Below are 17,688 nucleotides of genomic sequence, written 5' to 3' on the forward strand. Positions count from 1 at the left end.
CCTATCACTTTTCCTGGGCCTCTCCATTCTTTCTATCCTTCTCTTTCATAATACACCATATCCCCAGTATCAAAATTCTTTTCTGATGGCTTGATCCAATACCTCAAAACTCTCCTGATTTTTTTCCTGAAACCTCCGCCTTAATAAATGCTCAGCTCCCTACATGCATGGCATTCAAATTTTCTGCAAAAATTGAACTAATTGTAGACCCCTCTAAAGCCAGGAGTTGATCCCACATTACTGAGGGTATTTTCAGATTTCTGCCAATAACTAATTGATATGAGCTGTAGCCCCAACCATTTGAAGTGTGTTTTTTGCATGTACTGCCCACGCCAGAGCAGTAGTCAACTTACAGTTTGGCTGGTCTGCTACAATTTTGGGGAGCATTTCACCAATCACAGCATGATTTCTCTCACAAATCCCATTTCTAAAAAGATTTTCTGCTGCCATGTGCATTGCTACAATATTCATATTTTCACACATACTCCTGAACTCATCATTGACAAATTCTCCTCCATAGTCAGTTAGAAACCTAGTTGCTCCTCGCAGTCCTGTTCCTATCCACTTTTCCATTGTTTTGTCCATCATTACTTTTTTGTCTTTACTATAAATTACCGTTGACAGACTGAATCTAGTCACCAAGTCTATAAAGTGTAGAATAAAAATGTTTTTTTCTTTATCCCATACCTTCAAGTCCATCGCTATGGTTTCATTAAAGTCCCTTGCTAATGGGAGACTCACTATGGTTCACGATGGCATTCTCCTGTATTTTTTACAGATATCTCATTTTCCACCGATAGCTTCGATAAGTTTACTGTAGTCATCATCTATTACCCCTTCATCTTTTAACAGAATCTTCAACCTATGACAAGATAGATGTGCAAACTGTCAATGTAGTTTTGAAATAATTTGCCTTTTCTCTTTTAAATCCCTACCCCCGGATGCCAATAATACTTCTTTAACATCCTGCTTAGAGAGGTTAGGTCTCGCTAAAGAAATACAATAATGTCCCAACTGTGTAAACCACAAAGCTACAGTTTTTCCAAAGAAAATTGCTTTATCATGTTCCATATCCAATTTCTTCCAAGCCTTTTTTATTGACCGTTTATTTAACAGCAAAGGTAGATCCCTGGATACTACATCCGTATTAATAAAATGTTTTACCCCTGCTATTTTATATGGAATTACCACTCTTGTTAGTGATTTCAATGTATTGTCATCCCCAAACCTGACCCAGGTAGTACTATCATATTCTTTTACCTTATTTCACTCTTCTTACTTGAAGAATCCATGTAACACCTTAACCAGTCCACTCCACACGACAGTGGACATACACCTACTATCTAGTACTGTGCAATTGAACGAATCTGCGAGTAGGGCACTCATTACCGGACTGAAGCTTCTCGTGACCAGTACAATTCCTTCTGATTGATCAGGAGCATCAGCCTCGCCTTCCGAACCTTCCACGTCATGTCTCATCTCAAAAATCCTGTTATTCCTTTTTAACAATGCAACACATACTTTGAGTCACATTGGAAACACCTGTTGACCACCCTTTGGTTATTCCTGGGGTTCATCCTTCTGCCATAATTGCCCAATTCCTGCCATCTGTTATTGCTGCCAAAAGGGTCTCTAGCCTCATTCATTTTGTGTGTGTTTCTCCTTTCGTACTGATGCTTGGGCCCCATACTTGAACGGCCTTGAAATGCTGCTAGCATTGTATCCTCCACCTTCGGTGTTACCACTAAAGAGCCCATCTGTGCCATGAAAGTAGCCGGAAAGGAATGTTTTCCCAATAATTTTTTGGGACATCAGACATCTGATCAAACAGCATATCTTTTTCATTGAATCTAACTCCAGTTAATACCAAGAGCCTATCCATGTTCGATATCCTAGCACAATCCAATAATTTGAAGGCAAATACTGATCCAGGAATTTCCAAGCAGAATCGCTGCAACCTTGCATATAGTCAGTTAAACTCCATAATCTATTCATCTATGGAAGAACCATCCATTTTTCTAAATTTATCAAAGTCCGACCACGCCTCATAGGCACTCAATAAATCATCTTTCATATAAATGTTATCCATAGATTTCAAGAGTTTGGCCAAACCTTCCCCATCATCCAAATGATGAGCCTCTAGCTCCGAGAACACTGCCCCAATCTTGCTTCTGGTGGGAAGTGAAAGTGCAAGGGCCATTCCTTGTTTCATTTTAGGTAAAGACGTAACCTGTCCATATATCAACTTCATTGTTCCATTGATAGTAAGGTTCGGCTTCACAAAACAGCAATGAAAAATCATATCCCGACACTTTACACTTGGTTTCAGTCATCTTTCTTCAAAAAAAACTCCAATTCTAATCTCCTGTCTGAAAACAATTCTTAGTCTCCAATCTTCACTTTCAGACAACCATCCTCTGCTACTAATGTTGGAAAATTTCCAAGCCTGTTTGTGAAGAAGACACTGAGACGAGGATGCTTTGGTGGAGATTATTTATTGCTTGACACAAAGCTCACTTCTGCTGTCCAAACACCCCCAGCCAGTGCTGGCTGGCTCTTTATATATACACACTTGAATACAATTAACTAATTAACACCCAACACCCATTCACCCTATTATCTTGAACTACCAGATTTTTATCATCCATTAATAGAACGTCAGACCCTAACACAGTAATGGGGGGATGGGGTCAAATAAATGTAGGGAATAGTGGGACGGGCTGAACTTTAAACTTTGTGCAGTCTGGGGCAGGGGCGGTGGGAAGGCCAGATTTAAAAGGTAAGTGTTTTGGGTGGGGGGGGAGGGCAAATAGTTAATGTAATTGTTATTGGGGTGGGAAAGAGGCGTTAGGAATTTATTTGATAAGGCTGGCTGCCCTTTAAAAATGGAGACAGCGCCTGTGCACAGGCAGCTGACACCATTGCCGGCAATGGACAGCCCGCCTCCCTCCACACGATTGAGGGGGGGCGGGCTGCCCTGGCTATTTAAATGAGCCTCTGTGCGGGATAATGCGGTGGCTCTTTGGCGTGCGGGCCACCATTTTTTCAGTTTGCTGCCGAGGTCAGCAGCGGGCTCTTAAAGTCTAGCCCATCATCTCAGCCCACTTTTTCTACTTTCTGTCACCAAGATCTGAGTAACTCAATTGTGCTCTCTTCCTTCCTTTCATAATTTCAGTTCTCCAACCTACATTTCAATCAGCGTAAGGATTGACACCTGGGCAAATCTAAAATTCTTGAAATAATTCTATTATATATATATATAATTTATCCACACTATTATATTCACATTATGTTCAATATTTTATACACATATAAATATTTTCCATACTTGTACACAACATAGACGCATTATATAAATGCACACATTTTACAATGCAGCTTTTATATTTCACATTCATTTGGTTTGATTGGTATTTTTTTTATCCAAACCTCTATATAAATGTATAGAACCTTTCAATTTTTAAAATTATTTATTCTTGGGAAGTGAACATCGCTAGCAAGGCATTTATTGTCCATCCCTAATCGCCTGTGAGAAGGTGGGGGTGTTCCTCCTTCTTGAACCGCTGAAGCCCATATGGTGTAGATACACACACAGTGCTGTTAGAGAGGGAGTTCCAGGATTTTTGCCCAGCGATAGTGAAGGAATGACAATATATTTCCAAGTCAGGATGGTGTGTGACTAGGAGGGGAACTCGCAGGTGTTTCCATGCATCTGCTGCCCTTGTCCTTCTAGGTGGTAGAGGTTGTGGGTTTGGAAGGTGCTATTGAATGAAGCTTGGTTAGTTGCTGCAGTGCATCTTGCTGCTGCCACTGTGCGCCGGTGGTAGACAGAGTGAATGTTTAAGGTGGTGGATGGGGTGTCGATCAAGTGGTTTGCTTTGTCCTGGATGGTGTTGAGCTTCTTCAGTATTGTTGGAGCTGTACTCATCCAGGCAAGTGGAGAGTATTTCATCACACTCCCATTTTGTACCTTATAGATAGTAGACCAGCGTTAGGGAGTCAGGAGGTGGGTTACTCTCCACAAAATTCCCAGCTTCTGACCTGCTCTTGTAGACAGAATATTTATGTGGCTGATCCAGTTATGTTTCTGGTCAATGGTAATCCCCAGGATGTTGATGTTGGGAGATTCAGCGACGGTACATTGAATGTCAAGGTGAGATGGTTAGATTCTCTCTTGTTGAAGATGGTCATTGCCTGACACTTGTGTGGTATGAATGCTACTTGCCACTTATCAGCCCAAGCCTGCATGTTGTCCACGTTTTGCTATGTGCGGGCATGGACTGCTTCAGTATCTGAGGACTTGCAAATGGTACTGAACATCATACAATCATCAGCGAACATCCCTACTTCTGACCTCGTGATGAAGGGAAGGTCATTGATGAAGCAGCCGAAGATGGTTGGGCCCAGGACACTACCCTGAGGAACTCCTGCAGCAATGTCCTGAGGCTCAGATGATAGGCTTCGAACAACCACAACCATCTTCCTTTGTGCTAGGTATGATTCCAACCAGTGGAGAGTATGAAAACCAGAACTGTATGGCCTGATCACGGTCCCATACAACTTTGATGTAACTTCGCTACTTTTGAATATTATACCCCTAGAAATAAATCCGTGTTTTGTTAGCATTTTTAATTGCTTTGCTGATATGCGATGTTGCTTTCAATGGTTTGTTTACCTGTATCCATGGAACCCTCTACTCTTCTAAGCCATTCAGTTTCTTATTTTCTAAGCCAGATAATTTGCTCTTCTTTGCCTCTTCTCCCAGAGCAGGACCCCTCTTGACCGCATGGCCTTATTAATACCCATTTCCTCCTGTCTGACATGATACAGCCTCACAATCCCAGGAAGATCAATTCAATTTCACTTATTGGGAAATTAATTTGCTACAAACTAGTTTTAGGGATGGTCACAGAGAGGAAATCAGAAAAATTTTGCAGCCCACACAAGCTCCCATCTTTTCTTAGAGACATCAAAATTTGACACAAGCAGTGCTTAAAATAAGCTGATTTATTAAAATCCAGGGGTTATTAACACCTCCATAAACAAAGCCCAGGTACCATAATGAACATGGTTTGGTCCTAGGTACGATGACAGCAACACAGTTGAACAACTCCAGTTAAATGTGAACATGTTGGTGCTTCAACATGAAGGATGAGCATGTGAATCCATTTGCACACACAGAACAACGAATTAGCCTCTCTGCAGTGTTGCAGTGTGTCAACAGGGTGGAGAAATCAGCAAATCCCTTTCCACACACAGTGCCAATGAACTCTCCAGTGTGAACACACTGATGAACTGCAAGCTGTAATGGATAATCGAATCCCCTCTGACATACAGAGCAGGAGAATGGGTCTGCTTAACGTATTTGTCTACTAGATTAATTTGGAAGTTAGTCTATTTATAGCTTAACACTTAGACAGACAGAGGAATGCCACACTAATGTGTTAAACATTCATCCATTAATATCACCTTCAGAAATTTTTAGACTTTAACAGAAGATTATTCCTTTAATGCTATTCTCCAAATACTAAAGGTAACAGTAAAACAATAATTTTCTAACTTTGTGCTTCCTTGCTGCAGCCTGCTGCATTGGAAACATATGTTAGAAATGTGAAATCTACACCACATAGATTTGCAGCCATCAATTTAAATGGATGAAGGGTCACTGACCCGAAACATTAACTCAGCTTCTCTTTTCACAGATGCTGCCAGACCTGCTGAGTGGTTCCAGCATTTCTTGTTTTTATTTCAGATTTCCAGCATCCGCAGTATTTTGCTTTTATTATAGTAATGGTGAAAGGTTGCTTTACGGGCTGGAGGAAGATATATAGAGGGATTCCCCAACGGTCGGTACTAGGACCACTGCTTTTGTTGATATATATTAATCACATAGACTTGGGCGTATAGAGCACAATTTCAAAATTTGCAGATAATACAAAACTTGGAAGTATAGTGAATTGCGAGGAGAATAGTGATAGACTCCAAGAGAACATAGACAGGCTGGTGGAATGGCAAACACATGGCAGATGAAATTTAATGCAGAAAAGTGCAAACTGATACACTTTGGTAGGAGGAATGAGGCGAGACAAAATAAACTAAAGGGTACATTTCTAAAGGGGGTGCAGTGACAGAGAAACCTTGTGCACAAATGGTTGTAGGTGGCAGGACAGGTTGAGAAAGGGGTTAAAAAGACATACGGGATCCTGGACTTTATAATTTGAGGCATAGAGTACAAAAGCAAGGAAGTTATGATGAACCTTTATAAGTTCAACCTCTAATGGAGTATTGTGTCCAATACTGGGCATTGCATTTTAGAAAGGATGTGAAGGCTTTAGAGAGGGTTGTTACAATCAAGTGAGGAAGGGGTCTAGGGAGTTCCCTCTCAGCCTTTGCCTGGTTTAATTTTTAAAACACCATGTTTTTAGCTCTCCCTCAGTGAATCCTTGTTCTCTGCTCTCCAATTAGGGCATGTCTTATGAAGAAAGGTTGAGGGAGCTAGGGCTTTTCTCATTGGAGCGAAGAAGGATGAGAGGTGACTTGATAGAGGTGTACAAGATGATGAGAGGCATAGATAGAGTGTATAGCCAGAGACTTTTTCCCAGGGCAGAAAGGGCTATCACCAGGGGGCATAATTTTAAGGTGATTGGAGGAAGGTTTAGGGGAGATGTCAGAGGTTCTTTACACAGAGAGTGGTGTGCACTGCCAGCGGTGGTAGTAGAAGCAGATATATTAGGGGCATTTAAGCAACTCTTGGATAGGTACATGGATGATAGGAGAATGAAGGGTATGTAGGTAGTTTGATCTTAGAGTAGGTTAAAGGGTCTGCACAACATCGTGGGCCGAAGGGCCTGTACTGTGCTGTACTGTTCTATGTTCTATGTTCTAATTGTAAGGCAAAGAAATCAACCAGACAGGTTTTCTTAGACTTAAACAAGAAAGGTGGAAGTTTATTAACCTTAAACTCTAATTCAGTTGACAACTACGAATACATGACGCGACCATGCTAGCATGCATACATGATAAACACACACGCAGATAGAGACAGAAAAGTAGAAAGAATAAAGGAGAAAGTTTGAGGCAATAGCTGGGATTTATTTACAGTCCTTTGAGTTTGATGTAGAGTCTTTGATTGCCAGTAAGTCTTGCTGTTTTGTTGGGGCCCAGTGCAAGCTTTGAAACTTGTTTCGATGTAGGTGTCTTTTCTCTCTTGAGGTTTAAGTGACTTTAGTGGATCTGGAAGTTTGTGAGAGAGAGAGAGAGCTAGCCAGGAGACAGAGGCTCTCTTCTTCCAAGTTCAGTTGCAATCTCCCAAACTGTGCTGTGAGCAGTTCAAACATAAACCTGTACCAGCAGGTTAGTCATGTGACTAGCTGTTTTAACAATCTCCTACATTTGTGGTGTTGCCATCTTAGCAGACACCTTGGAATGCTAGCTTTCTTACACATTCAATGTCTGGTTATCAAAATCCATTTGGGTTAATTGGATCAGGAAGCCGTTCTATTGTCTCCAGTCACTGTCTCTTAGTATGCAAATATTTTCCAGCCACTGCTGATCTCTTTAAACAAGTCATCTCTTCCTTCCAGCAACAGTTTAAAATTAATGTTCATATGACAAAATTAATATGCCTCATTCTTGGCAGGTGGTCTTCATGACAGGGTGCCGAAAAGAGTTACAAGAATGGTTCCAGGGTTGAGGGACTTCAGTTATGTGGATAGATTAGAGAAGCTAGAGTCATTCTCCTTCGAGAAGAGAAGGTTCAGAGGAGATTTGATAGAGATGTTCAATATCATGAGGGGTCGAGACAGAGTAGATAGGGAGAAACTGTTCCCATTGGTGGAAGGGTTGAGAACCAGAGGACACTGATTTAAAGTGATTGGCAAAGGAACCAGAGGCGACTAGTGGAATAAACCTTTTTTATGCAGCAAGTAGTTAGGATCGGGAATGCACTGCCTGAAACGGTGATGGAGACAGATTCAACTGTGGCTTTCAAAAGGGAATTGGATAAGCACCTGAAGGGAAAACATTTTCAGAGCTGTGGAGAAAGAGCGGGCGGGTGGGACTAGCTAAATTGCTCTTGCAGAGAGCCGGCACAGACATGACAGGCTGAATAGCCTCTTTCTATGCTGTAACCATTCTAAGATTCTAGCATATTTGAAAGTATCTTCATAAAATTTAACATGGAACAATACTTTTGCCAAAAAGAATACTATGGAGAGAATTATATAATAGTTGGGCTCTAGTTCAGCTCAGTTTAAGTTCTGATGCAGGCATCAGCTTTTAACTGCATTCAGAAACATTGATACCATATATATAAAAACAACTCAGAGTTAGAATAATTAACTGGGGGAAAGCAAACTTCAATGGGGTAAGAATGGATCTGGGCCAGATAAATTGAAATCAAAGGTTGGCAAGAAAAACAGTACCTGAACAATGGGCTACCTTCAAAGAAGAGATTGTTTGGGCACAGTCAAGGTTTATTCCCATGAAAGGGAAAGATGGGGTAAACAGATCCAGAGCTCCCTGCATGATGAAAGAGATAGAGATTAAGGGAAAGAAGAAGAAATGTGCAGATGTCAGGTGGATAATACAACAGCGAACCAGGCTAAATATAGAAGGTTCAGAGGGGGAGTGAAAAATCAAAGAAGCAAAGACAGAGTATGAAAAGAGACTGGCAGCTAACTTAAAAGGGAATCCCAAAGTCTTCCTAAGGCATATAAATAGCAAAAGTGTGATAAAAGGAGGAGTGGGGCCGATTAGGGTCAAAAAGGGGATTTACACCTGGAGGGAGGAGGCAAAGCTGAGGTATTAAATGAATATTTTGCATCGGTCTTTACCAAGGAAGAAGATGCTACCCAAGTCACAGTGACAGAGGAGGTAATTAATATACCAGAAAGATTTTAAATTGATAAGGAGGAGGTATTGGTTAGGCTGTCTGTACTTAAAAGTTGATAAGGCACCAGGACCGGCTGAGATGCATCCAAGGATAGTGAGGGAAGTGAGAGTGGAAATTGTAGAGGCACTGGAATAATTTTCTACTCTGCCTTAGACTCGGGGTAGTGCCAGAGAACTGGAGAATTGCAAATGTTACATTCTTCTTCAAAAGAGGGTGTAAAGATAAGCCCAGCATCTACAGGCCAGTCAGTTTAACTTCAGTGGTGGGGAAACTGCCAGAAACAATAATTCAGGACACAAGTAAGAGTCACTTGGACAAATGCGGGTTAATTAAGGAAAGCCAGGAGGTATTTGTTAAGGGCATATCGTATTTAACTAATTTGCTGGAGACTTTTGAAGACATAACCGAGAGGGTTGATAAGGGCAATGCTGTTGATGTGGTGTACATGGACTTACAAAAGGCATTTGATACAGTGCCACACAACAGACTTATGAGCAAAGTTTTAGCTTATGGAATAAAAGGGGCAGTAGCAACATGGATACAAAATTGGCTGAGTGGCAGAAAACAGAGAGTAGTGGTTAATGGATGTTTTTTGGGCTGGAGGAAAGTTTAGAGTGGAGTTCCCCATGGTCAGCTTTGGGACCCTTGCTCTTCTTGTTATATATTAATGACCCAGACCTCGGTGTACAGGGCACAATTGCAAAATTTGTAGATGATATGAAGCATGGAAGCTCGGTGAACTGTGGGGAGGATAGGGAAGAGACAAAAGGACATCGAAAAGTTGGTGGAATGGGCAGACAAGTGGTACATGAAGTTCAATGTGGAGATGTGTGAAGTGATTCATCTTGGTAGGAAGAACATGGAGAGAGAATATAAAATAAAGGGTACAACTTTAAAGGGGGTGCAGGGGCAGCAGGACCTGGGTATATATGTGCATAAGTCTTTGAAGGTGGCAGGACAAGTTGAGAGAGAGTTTAATAAAGCATTTTTTTTACTCGTTCATGGGATTTGGCGTCGCTGGCTAGGCCAGCATTTATTGCCCATCTGTAATTGCCCTTGAGAAGGTGGTAGTGAGCCACCTTCTTGAACCGCTCAGTCCATGTGGGGTAGGTACACCCACAGTGCTGTTAGGGAGTTCCAGGATTTTGACCCAGTGACAGTGTAGGAACGGTGATATAGTTCCAGCTAGGGATGGTGTGTAGCTTGGAGGGGAATTTGCAGATGGTGGCGTTCCCATGTATCTGCTGCCCTTGTCCTTCTAGTGGTAGAGGTCACGGGTTTGGAAGGTGCTGTCTAAGGAGCGTTAGTGTGTTGCTGCAGTGCATTGTGTAGATGGTACATACTGCTGCCACTGTGCGTTGGTGGTGGAGGGAGTGAATAATTGTAGATGAGGTTCCAATCAAGTGGGCTGCTTTGTCCTGAATGGTGTCAAGCTTCTTGAGTGTTGTTGGAGCTGCACTCATCCAGGTAAGTGGAGAGTATTCCATCACACTCCTGACTTGTGCCTTGTAGATGATGGACAGGCTTTGAGGAGTCGGGGGTGTGTCACTCGCTCCCAGCCTCTGACCTGCTCTTGTAGCCACAGTATTTATAAGGCTACTCCAGTTCAGTTTCTGGCCAATGGTAACCCCCAGGTTGTTGATAGTGGGGGATTCAGCGATGGTCATGCCATTGAATGTCAAGGGGCACTGAATGGATTTTCTCTTGTTGGAGATGGTCATAGCCTGGCACTCGTGTGATATACATGTTACTTGCCACATATCAGCCCAAGCCTGAATGTTGTCCAGGTCTGGCTGCATTTCTACACAGACTGCTTCAGTATCTGAAGAGTTGCGAATGGTGCTGAACATTGTGCAATCATAGTCATAGAGTCATAGAGTTATACAACACAGAAACAGGCCCTTCGGCCCATCGTGCCAGCCATAAACACCAATCTATTCTAATCCCATTTTCCAGCACTTGGACCGTAGCCTTGTATGCTATGGCATTTCAAGTGCTCATCTAAATAATTCTTAAATGTTTTGTGGGTTCCTGCCTCTACCACCCCCACTGACACTTCTACCCCTTGTCCGGCTTCATTCCATAGCATTAGGTCCAGTACTGCCCCTTCTCTTGTAGGACTTTCTATGTGCTGGTTCAAAAAGCTCTCCTGTTCACTTTAAGAATTCCACCCCTTTTAAGCCTTTTGCACTTAGACTATCCGAGTTAATATTGGGGCAGTTGAAATCCCCTACTATTATTACCCTATTATTTTTACATCCCTCTGTGATTAGCCCAAATATCTGCTCCTCTATCTCTCCCTATTTGATGTTCACCAATTCATCAGTGAACATCCCCACTTCTGACCTTATGATGAAGGGAAGGTCATTGATGAAGCAGCTGAAGATGGTTAGGCCTAGGACATTACCCTGAGGACCTCCTGCAGTGATGTCCTGAGACTGAGATGATTGACCTCCAACAACCACAACCATCTTCCTTTGTGCTAGGTATGACTCCAACCAGCGAAGAGTTTCCCCCCTGATTCCCATTGACTCCAGTTTTTCTCTTGCTCCTTGATGCCATACTCAGTCAAATGCTGCCTTGATTTCACCTCACCTCTTGAGTTCAGTTCTTTTGTCCATGTTTGGACCAAGGCTGTAATGAGGTCAGGAGCTGAGTGGCCCTGGTGGAACCCAAACAGTGTCAGTGAACATACAGTATCCTAGGCTTTTTTAACAGGAACATAGAGTATAAGAGCAAGGAAGTTATGCTAAACTTGCATAAAACCCTGGTTTGGCCGCAACTGAAGCATTGCGTCCAATTCTGGGCACTGCATTTTAGGAAAGATGTGAAGGCATTGGAGAGCTTGCAGGAATGATTCATGAGAATAGTTCCAGGGATGAGGAATTTCATTTGCAAAGATGGAGCGGGAAAGTTGGGCCTGTTTTTCTTGGAGAAGAGAAGGCTGAGAGGAGATTTGCTAGAGGTATTCAAAAACATGAGGGGTCTGGACACAGAGAGTATGCATCTGGACATAGTAAACTGTTCCCACTCCTGAGAGGGCACAGATTTAAAATAATTGACAAAAGAAGCAATGAGGAAAAACTTTTTCACGCAGAGGGTGGTTAGGATCTGGAATGCACTGCCAGAGAGTGCAGGCAGGTTTAATCAAGGCCTTCAAAAGGGAATTAGAGAGTTTTCTGAAAAGGAAAAATGTGCAGGGTCATGGGGAGAAGGCGCGGGAATGGGACGGAGTGAATTCCTGAGTGGGAAAGCCGGTGCGGACGCCATGGGCCGAATGGCCAGAATCCATGATTCGATATCATGAAATAGACACAAAGCCACAGCCAGTGGATGAGTTGGCAGTGGCAGAAATATTCTTCAAGTAGTCGTGGCCGAGTGGTTAAGGCGATGGACTAGAAATCCATTGGGGTCTCCCCGCGCAGGTTCGAATCCTGCCGACTACGATGAAACTTATTATTTTGATTAAAATCGGAAGCGGACTTGCTAAACTGAGTGTCAGTCCGTTGTGTTCAGTGCAGCAGATGTGCCTGTGTGGCGGAGGTTAGGTTGCGATTTGTTGAATGTTTTTGATTGTGGTTCTGGGTGCGGTCAGTGCCGAGCTTGTCACCTGGACTGTGCTGGGCGGTCGCTCACCACTGCTCTCCCCGGATCCCGTGACTCACAGGCGGAGCAGCAGCAGCGCTTTGCTCTGAAACTCTGCGCCGCCTGACAGTGAGATTAAAAACCCAGTCTATGCTTGCTTTAACTCGCTCAATTTCAACAACTGCAACATGCCCGAGGCATTGATCACTTCCAGGTAGGGAGAAGGAAGCGAAGTTGCTGCAGCCACAACTTCACCGACCTCCACTCATTCAGCTTGTGGAGTCGGCTTTGCGGCAGTCCTGGCCGGGGCTCAGCTTTCGGTTACTTTGTGAAACATTTCCGTTTTGTCCCTTTAACTGCTTATTCAGTTTAGGATATGTGCAGACACAGTGAAGCGATGATGCAACCTGAGCACAGAAGTCGAAGTTCACCTCCTAGGAATAGGGGGGTTGGCATTTGTCTGTGAAATAAACTAATTCATGTAGTGTTGTTATAATTTTGGATACGCCCAGTCCAGTGCAGAGTACTTGGTCTGCGGGTCCGAACAACTATTTTAGCACGACACTTGTACTTCGCGAAGGCCTCGGGGTGGCTGGTGTGTGAAACTGAAATATGTCACATTGGTGCAGTAGGGGGTGATCTTCTGGGTTTGAATAGACAGTTTTACTCTATGCATTTATACTGAGTTTACTATATATTTATACAGAGTTTAGAAATGGTGCAACATCAAACTTGTAATTTCAGTCAGACCCAACTTATGACTGGACAGAAGTGGGTGAGAGATTTGCTGGACCAGAGTGTACTTGTAATTCTGGTCATGGTGTTTTACCCTAGTTTAACTAATTTCTTCGAGTTCTTTGAGATAGTGACAAGCAACATGGATAATGGGAAACTCGTGGATGTGGGGTACTTGGATTTCTAAAAGGCGTTTGACAAGGTAGTACATCATAGGTTACTACACAAAATACGAGTTTATGGTGTTAGGGGTAATATATTAGTATCGATAATGGATTGGTTAGCTAATAGGAAGCAGAGGAGCGAGATAAATGGGTCATTTTGGGGTTCGCAAGCTGTAACTAGTGAAGTGCCACAGGGATCGGTGCTGGGACCGCAACTATTTACAATCTATATTAATGACTTGGCTGAAGGGACTGAGATGTATATAATAAAAGCAAAATACTGCGGATGCTGGAAATCTGAAACAAAAACAAGAAATGCTGGATTCACTCAGCAGGTCTGGCAGCATCTGTGGAAAGAGAAGCAGAGTTAACGTTTCGGGTCAGTGACCCTTCTTCGGAACTCAGACTGAGATGTATGGTTGCTAAATTGGCTGAGGACACAAAGAAAGGTAGGAGAATAAGTTGTGAGGAGGACATAAGGAGTCTGCAAAGGGATATAGATAGGTTAAGTGAATGAGCAAAAATTTGGCTGATGAGTATAATGTGAGAGAATGTGAAATTGTCCACTTTGGTAGTAAGAATAGAAAAGCAGTATATTTAAACGGAGAGAGATTGCAGAACTCTGCAGTACAGAGGGATCTGGGTCTCCTGGTATATGAATCTCAAAAGGTTAGTATGCAGCTACAGCAAGTGATTAGGTAGACAAATAGAACGTTGTTGTTTATTGCAAGGGGAGTCAAGTATAAAAGTAAGGAAGTTTTACTGCAGCTGTACAGTTGGTAAAATCACATCTGCAGTACTGTGTATAGTTTTGGTCTCCTTACTTTAATAAAGGATATAATTGTATTAGAAGCAGTTCAGAGAAGGTTCACTCGACTGATTCCTAGGCTGAAGGGGTTATCTTATGAGGAAAGGTTGGGCCTGTATCCATTGGAATTTAGAAAAATGAGAGGTGATCTTATTGAAACATATAAGATCCTGAGGGGACTTGGCAGGGTGACTGCTGAGGGGATGTTTCCCCTTGTGGAAGAGTCTAGAACGAGGGGACACCATTTAAAAATTAGGGGTCTCCCATTTAAGACAGAGATGAGGAGAATTTTTTTCTCTGAGGCTCATTAGTCTGTGGAATTCCCCAGAGAGCAGTGGAGGCAGGGTCATTGAATATTTTTAATACTGTTAGATAGATTCTTGATTGACAAGGGAGTCAAAAGGTAGAGGGGATAGATAGGAAAGTAGAGTTGAGGCCACAATCAGATCAGCCATTATCTTAACAAATGGTGGAGCAGGCTCAAGGAGCCAAATGGTCTACTCTTGCTCCTAATTCTTATGTTTGTATGTTTATAAACTGTTGTCTGTTGGACTCACTGGACAGTTGATGTTAATTTAAGTAGTCAGAACAATGAATCTCATTTATGTTCTCTAAATATTTAAACTGTTGGGGGCAGAGCTCTCTGTGCATGTAACCACGATAGGTACCTCCTGCTGCCACGAGCCTATTCCCACCATACTGCTAACCACTTAACTTCCCTGGCCTCCATGATAGCTAATTGTTAACAGTTCCCTCTCCTCTAGTACTACACCCCTCCCCTTCCAATCTGCTGTCATCATCCCCTTTCCTCAAAAAATCCAACCATTGACTCCACTGTCCTTGCAAATCACCACCTGATCTCCAATCTCCCTTTTCTCTCAAGTCCTTGAACATATTGTTGCCTCCCAAATCAGTGTCCATATTTCCCATGACTCCACGTTTGAACACCTCCAATCAGGTTTCTGCCTGCCACAGCAGAGAAACAGCACTTGTCAAAATCACAAATTATACTTTCTGTGACTGTGGTAAACAATCTTTCCTTGGCTTATCTGCAGCCTTTGACATGATTGACCATTCCTCCATTGCCTATGTCTTTCCTCTAATGTCCATCTGGGTGGGACTGCCCTTACCTGGTTCCATACCTATATATCCAATCATAGTGAGACAATCACCTGCAATAACTTCTCTTCCTGTTTGCACACAGTTATCTCTGGAGTTCCCCAAGTATCTATCCTTGGCCTCTTTATATTTCTCACCTGCATGCAGCCCCTCGGTGACATCATCTGGCAATACATTGGTTTTCACATGTACGTGGATGACACTCAACTTCAGCTCATTACCACCTCTCTTGATCCCATCACTGCCTTTAATTTTTCATGCTGCTCGTCTAATCCAGTATTGGATGAGCAGAAACTTCTTCCAGTTAAATATTGCGAAGACTAACGTCATTTTCTTTGGTCTGTGCAACAAACTCTATTCCCTAGCCACCGACTCCATCCTTCTTCCTGACCACTGAGACTAAACCAGACTGTTCACAACCTTGGCATCCTATTTGACCCTGAGCTGAGCTTCCAACCCCCATAACCACCCACTTCCACCTCTGTAACTTTGTCTTACTCTGACTCTCTCTCAGCCCATCTGCTGCTGAAACCCTCATTCAAGATTTAGTTGCTTCTAGACTCAACTAGGCTCCACAAATATCCCCATCCTCAATGACTGGGGAGCCCAGCACATCAGTGTAAAAGACAAGGCATTTGAACCATCTTCAGCTAGAAGTGCCGAGTGGATGATCCATCTCGGCCTCCTCCTGAGGTACCCAGCATCACAGATGCCAGTCTTCAGCCAATCCAATTCACTCCATATGATATCAAGAAACAACTGAAGGCACTGGATATTGCAAAGGCTCTGGGCCGTGACAACATTCCGGCAATAGTAATGAAGACTTGTACTCCAGAACTGGCCACGCCCTTAGCCAAACTGCAACACTGGCATCTACCTGGTAATGTGGAAAATTGCCCAAGTATGCCCTGTACACAAAAAGCAGGACAAATCCAACCTGGCCAATTCCCAACCTATCATGCTCAGTGACGCTCAGTTTGGGTTCCACCAGGGCCACTCAGCTCCTGACCTCATTACAGCCTTGGTGCAAACATGGACAAAAGAGCTGAACTCCAGAAATAAGGTGAGTGTGACTGCCCTTGACATCAAGGCAGTATTTGACCGAGTATGGCATTAAGGAGCCCTAGCAAAACTGGAGTCAATGGGAATGGGAGGGAAAACTCTCCGCTGGTTGGAGTCATACCTCGTGCAAAGGAAGATGGTTGTTGAAGGTTAATTATCTCAGCTCCAGGACATCACTGCAGGAGTTCCTCAAGGTAGTGTCCAAGGCCCAACCATCTTCAGCTGCTTCATCAATGACCTTCCCTCCATGATAAGGTCAGAAGTGGGGATGTTCACTGATGATTACACAATGTTCAACACCATTCGCGACTCCTCAGATAATTAAGCAGTCTGTGTCCAAATGCAGCAAGACCTGGACAACATCCAGGCTTGGGCAGCTAAATGGCAAGTAACATTTGTGCCACACTAGTGCCAGGCAATGACAATCTCAAACAAGATTGAATCTAACCATCTCCCCTTAATGTTCAATTGCATTTCCATCACTGAATCTCCTACTATCAACATCCTGAAGGTTACCATTGACCAGAAACTGAACTGGAGTAGCCATATAAATACTGTGACTACAAGAGCAGGCCAGAGGCTGGGAATTCTGTGGCGAGTAACTCTCCTCCTGATTCGCCAATGTCTGTCCACTATCTACAAGGCACAAGTCAGCAGTGTGATGGAATACTCTCCACGTGCGTGGATGGATGCAGCTCCAACAACACTCAAAGCTCAACACCATCCAGGATAAAACAACCCACTCGATTTGCACCCCATCCACAATCTTCAACATTCAGTCCTCTACCACCTAGAAGGACAAGGGCAGCAGATGCATGGGAATGCCACCACCTGCAAGTTCCCCTCCTATCCACACACCAGCCTGACTTGGAACTATATTGCCATTCTTTCACTGTTACTGGGACAAGATCCTGGAACTCCCTTCCCAACAGCACTCTGGGTGTACTTACACCCCAAGGACTGCAGCGGTTCAAGAAGGCAGCTCACCACCACCTTCTCAAGGGCAGTTAGGGATGGGCAATAAATGCTGGCCTGGCCAGTGATGCCCAGATCCCATGAATGAATAAAAAGAAAAACATTCTGCCCTGGCTGGCCTCCTAGCCTGTGTCCTCTAAACAAGAGCTCATACAAAACTCTCCTGCCTGTATCCTAACTGGCACCAAGTCCTCTTCACTCTTCAATCCTGTTTTTGCTGACCTCCATTGGCTCCTGTTCTGGCAACGCCTTGATTTTAACATTCTCATTCTTCAAATCCCTCCATGGCCTACCCCTTCCCTAACCCTATAATCTCTTTCAGCCTTACAATCCTCTCAGATCTCGAC

The 17,688-nt window shown here is 43.3% G+C and overlaps 1 protein-coding gene and 1 non-coding gene across 2 annotated transcripts in view; both read left to right on the top strand.

Moving 5' to 3' along the window:
- Positions 1-12,257: 12,257 nt before the first annotated feature.
- trnas-aga (transfer RNA serine (anticodon AGA)) lies at positions 12,258-12,339 on the top strand. The gene has a single exon. It is a non-coding gene; the product is annotated as a tRNA-Ser (tRNA).
- Positions 12,340-12,515: 176 nt separating this feature from the next.
- The window catches only part of hs1bp3 (HCLS1 binding protein 3), a 119,459-nt gene continuing 114,286 nt past the window's right edge, over positions 12,516-17,688 (top strand). Inside the window, exon 1 of the mRNA XM_068023367.1 lies at positions 12,516-12,692. Coding sequence (XP_067879468.1) covers positions 12,667-12,692 — 26 coding nt within the window. The 5' untranslated portion in view covers positions 12,516-12,666. The remainder of the gene's footprint in view (positions 12,693-17,688) is intronic.

This window comes from Heterodontus francisci, chromosome 3, assembly GCF_036365525.1.
Source record: "Heterodontus francisci isolate sHetFra1 chromosome 3, sHetFra1.hap1, whole genome shotgun sequence".
Taxonomy (NCBI): domain Eukaryota; kingdom Metazoa; phylum Chordata; class Chondrichthyes; order Heterodontiformes; family Heterodontidae; genus Heterodontus; species Heterodontus francisci.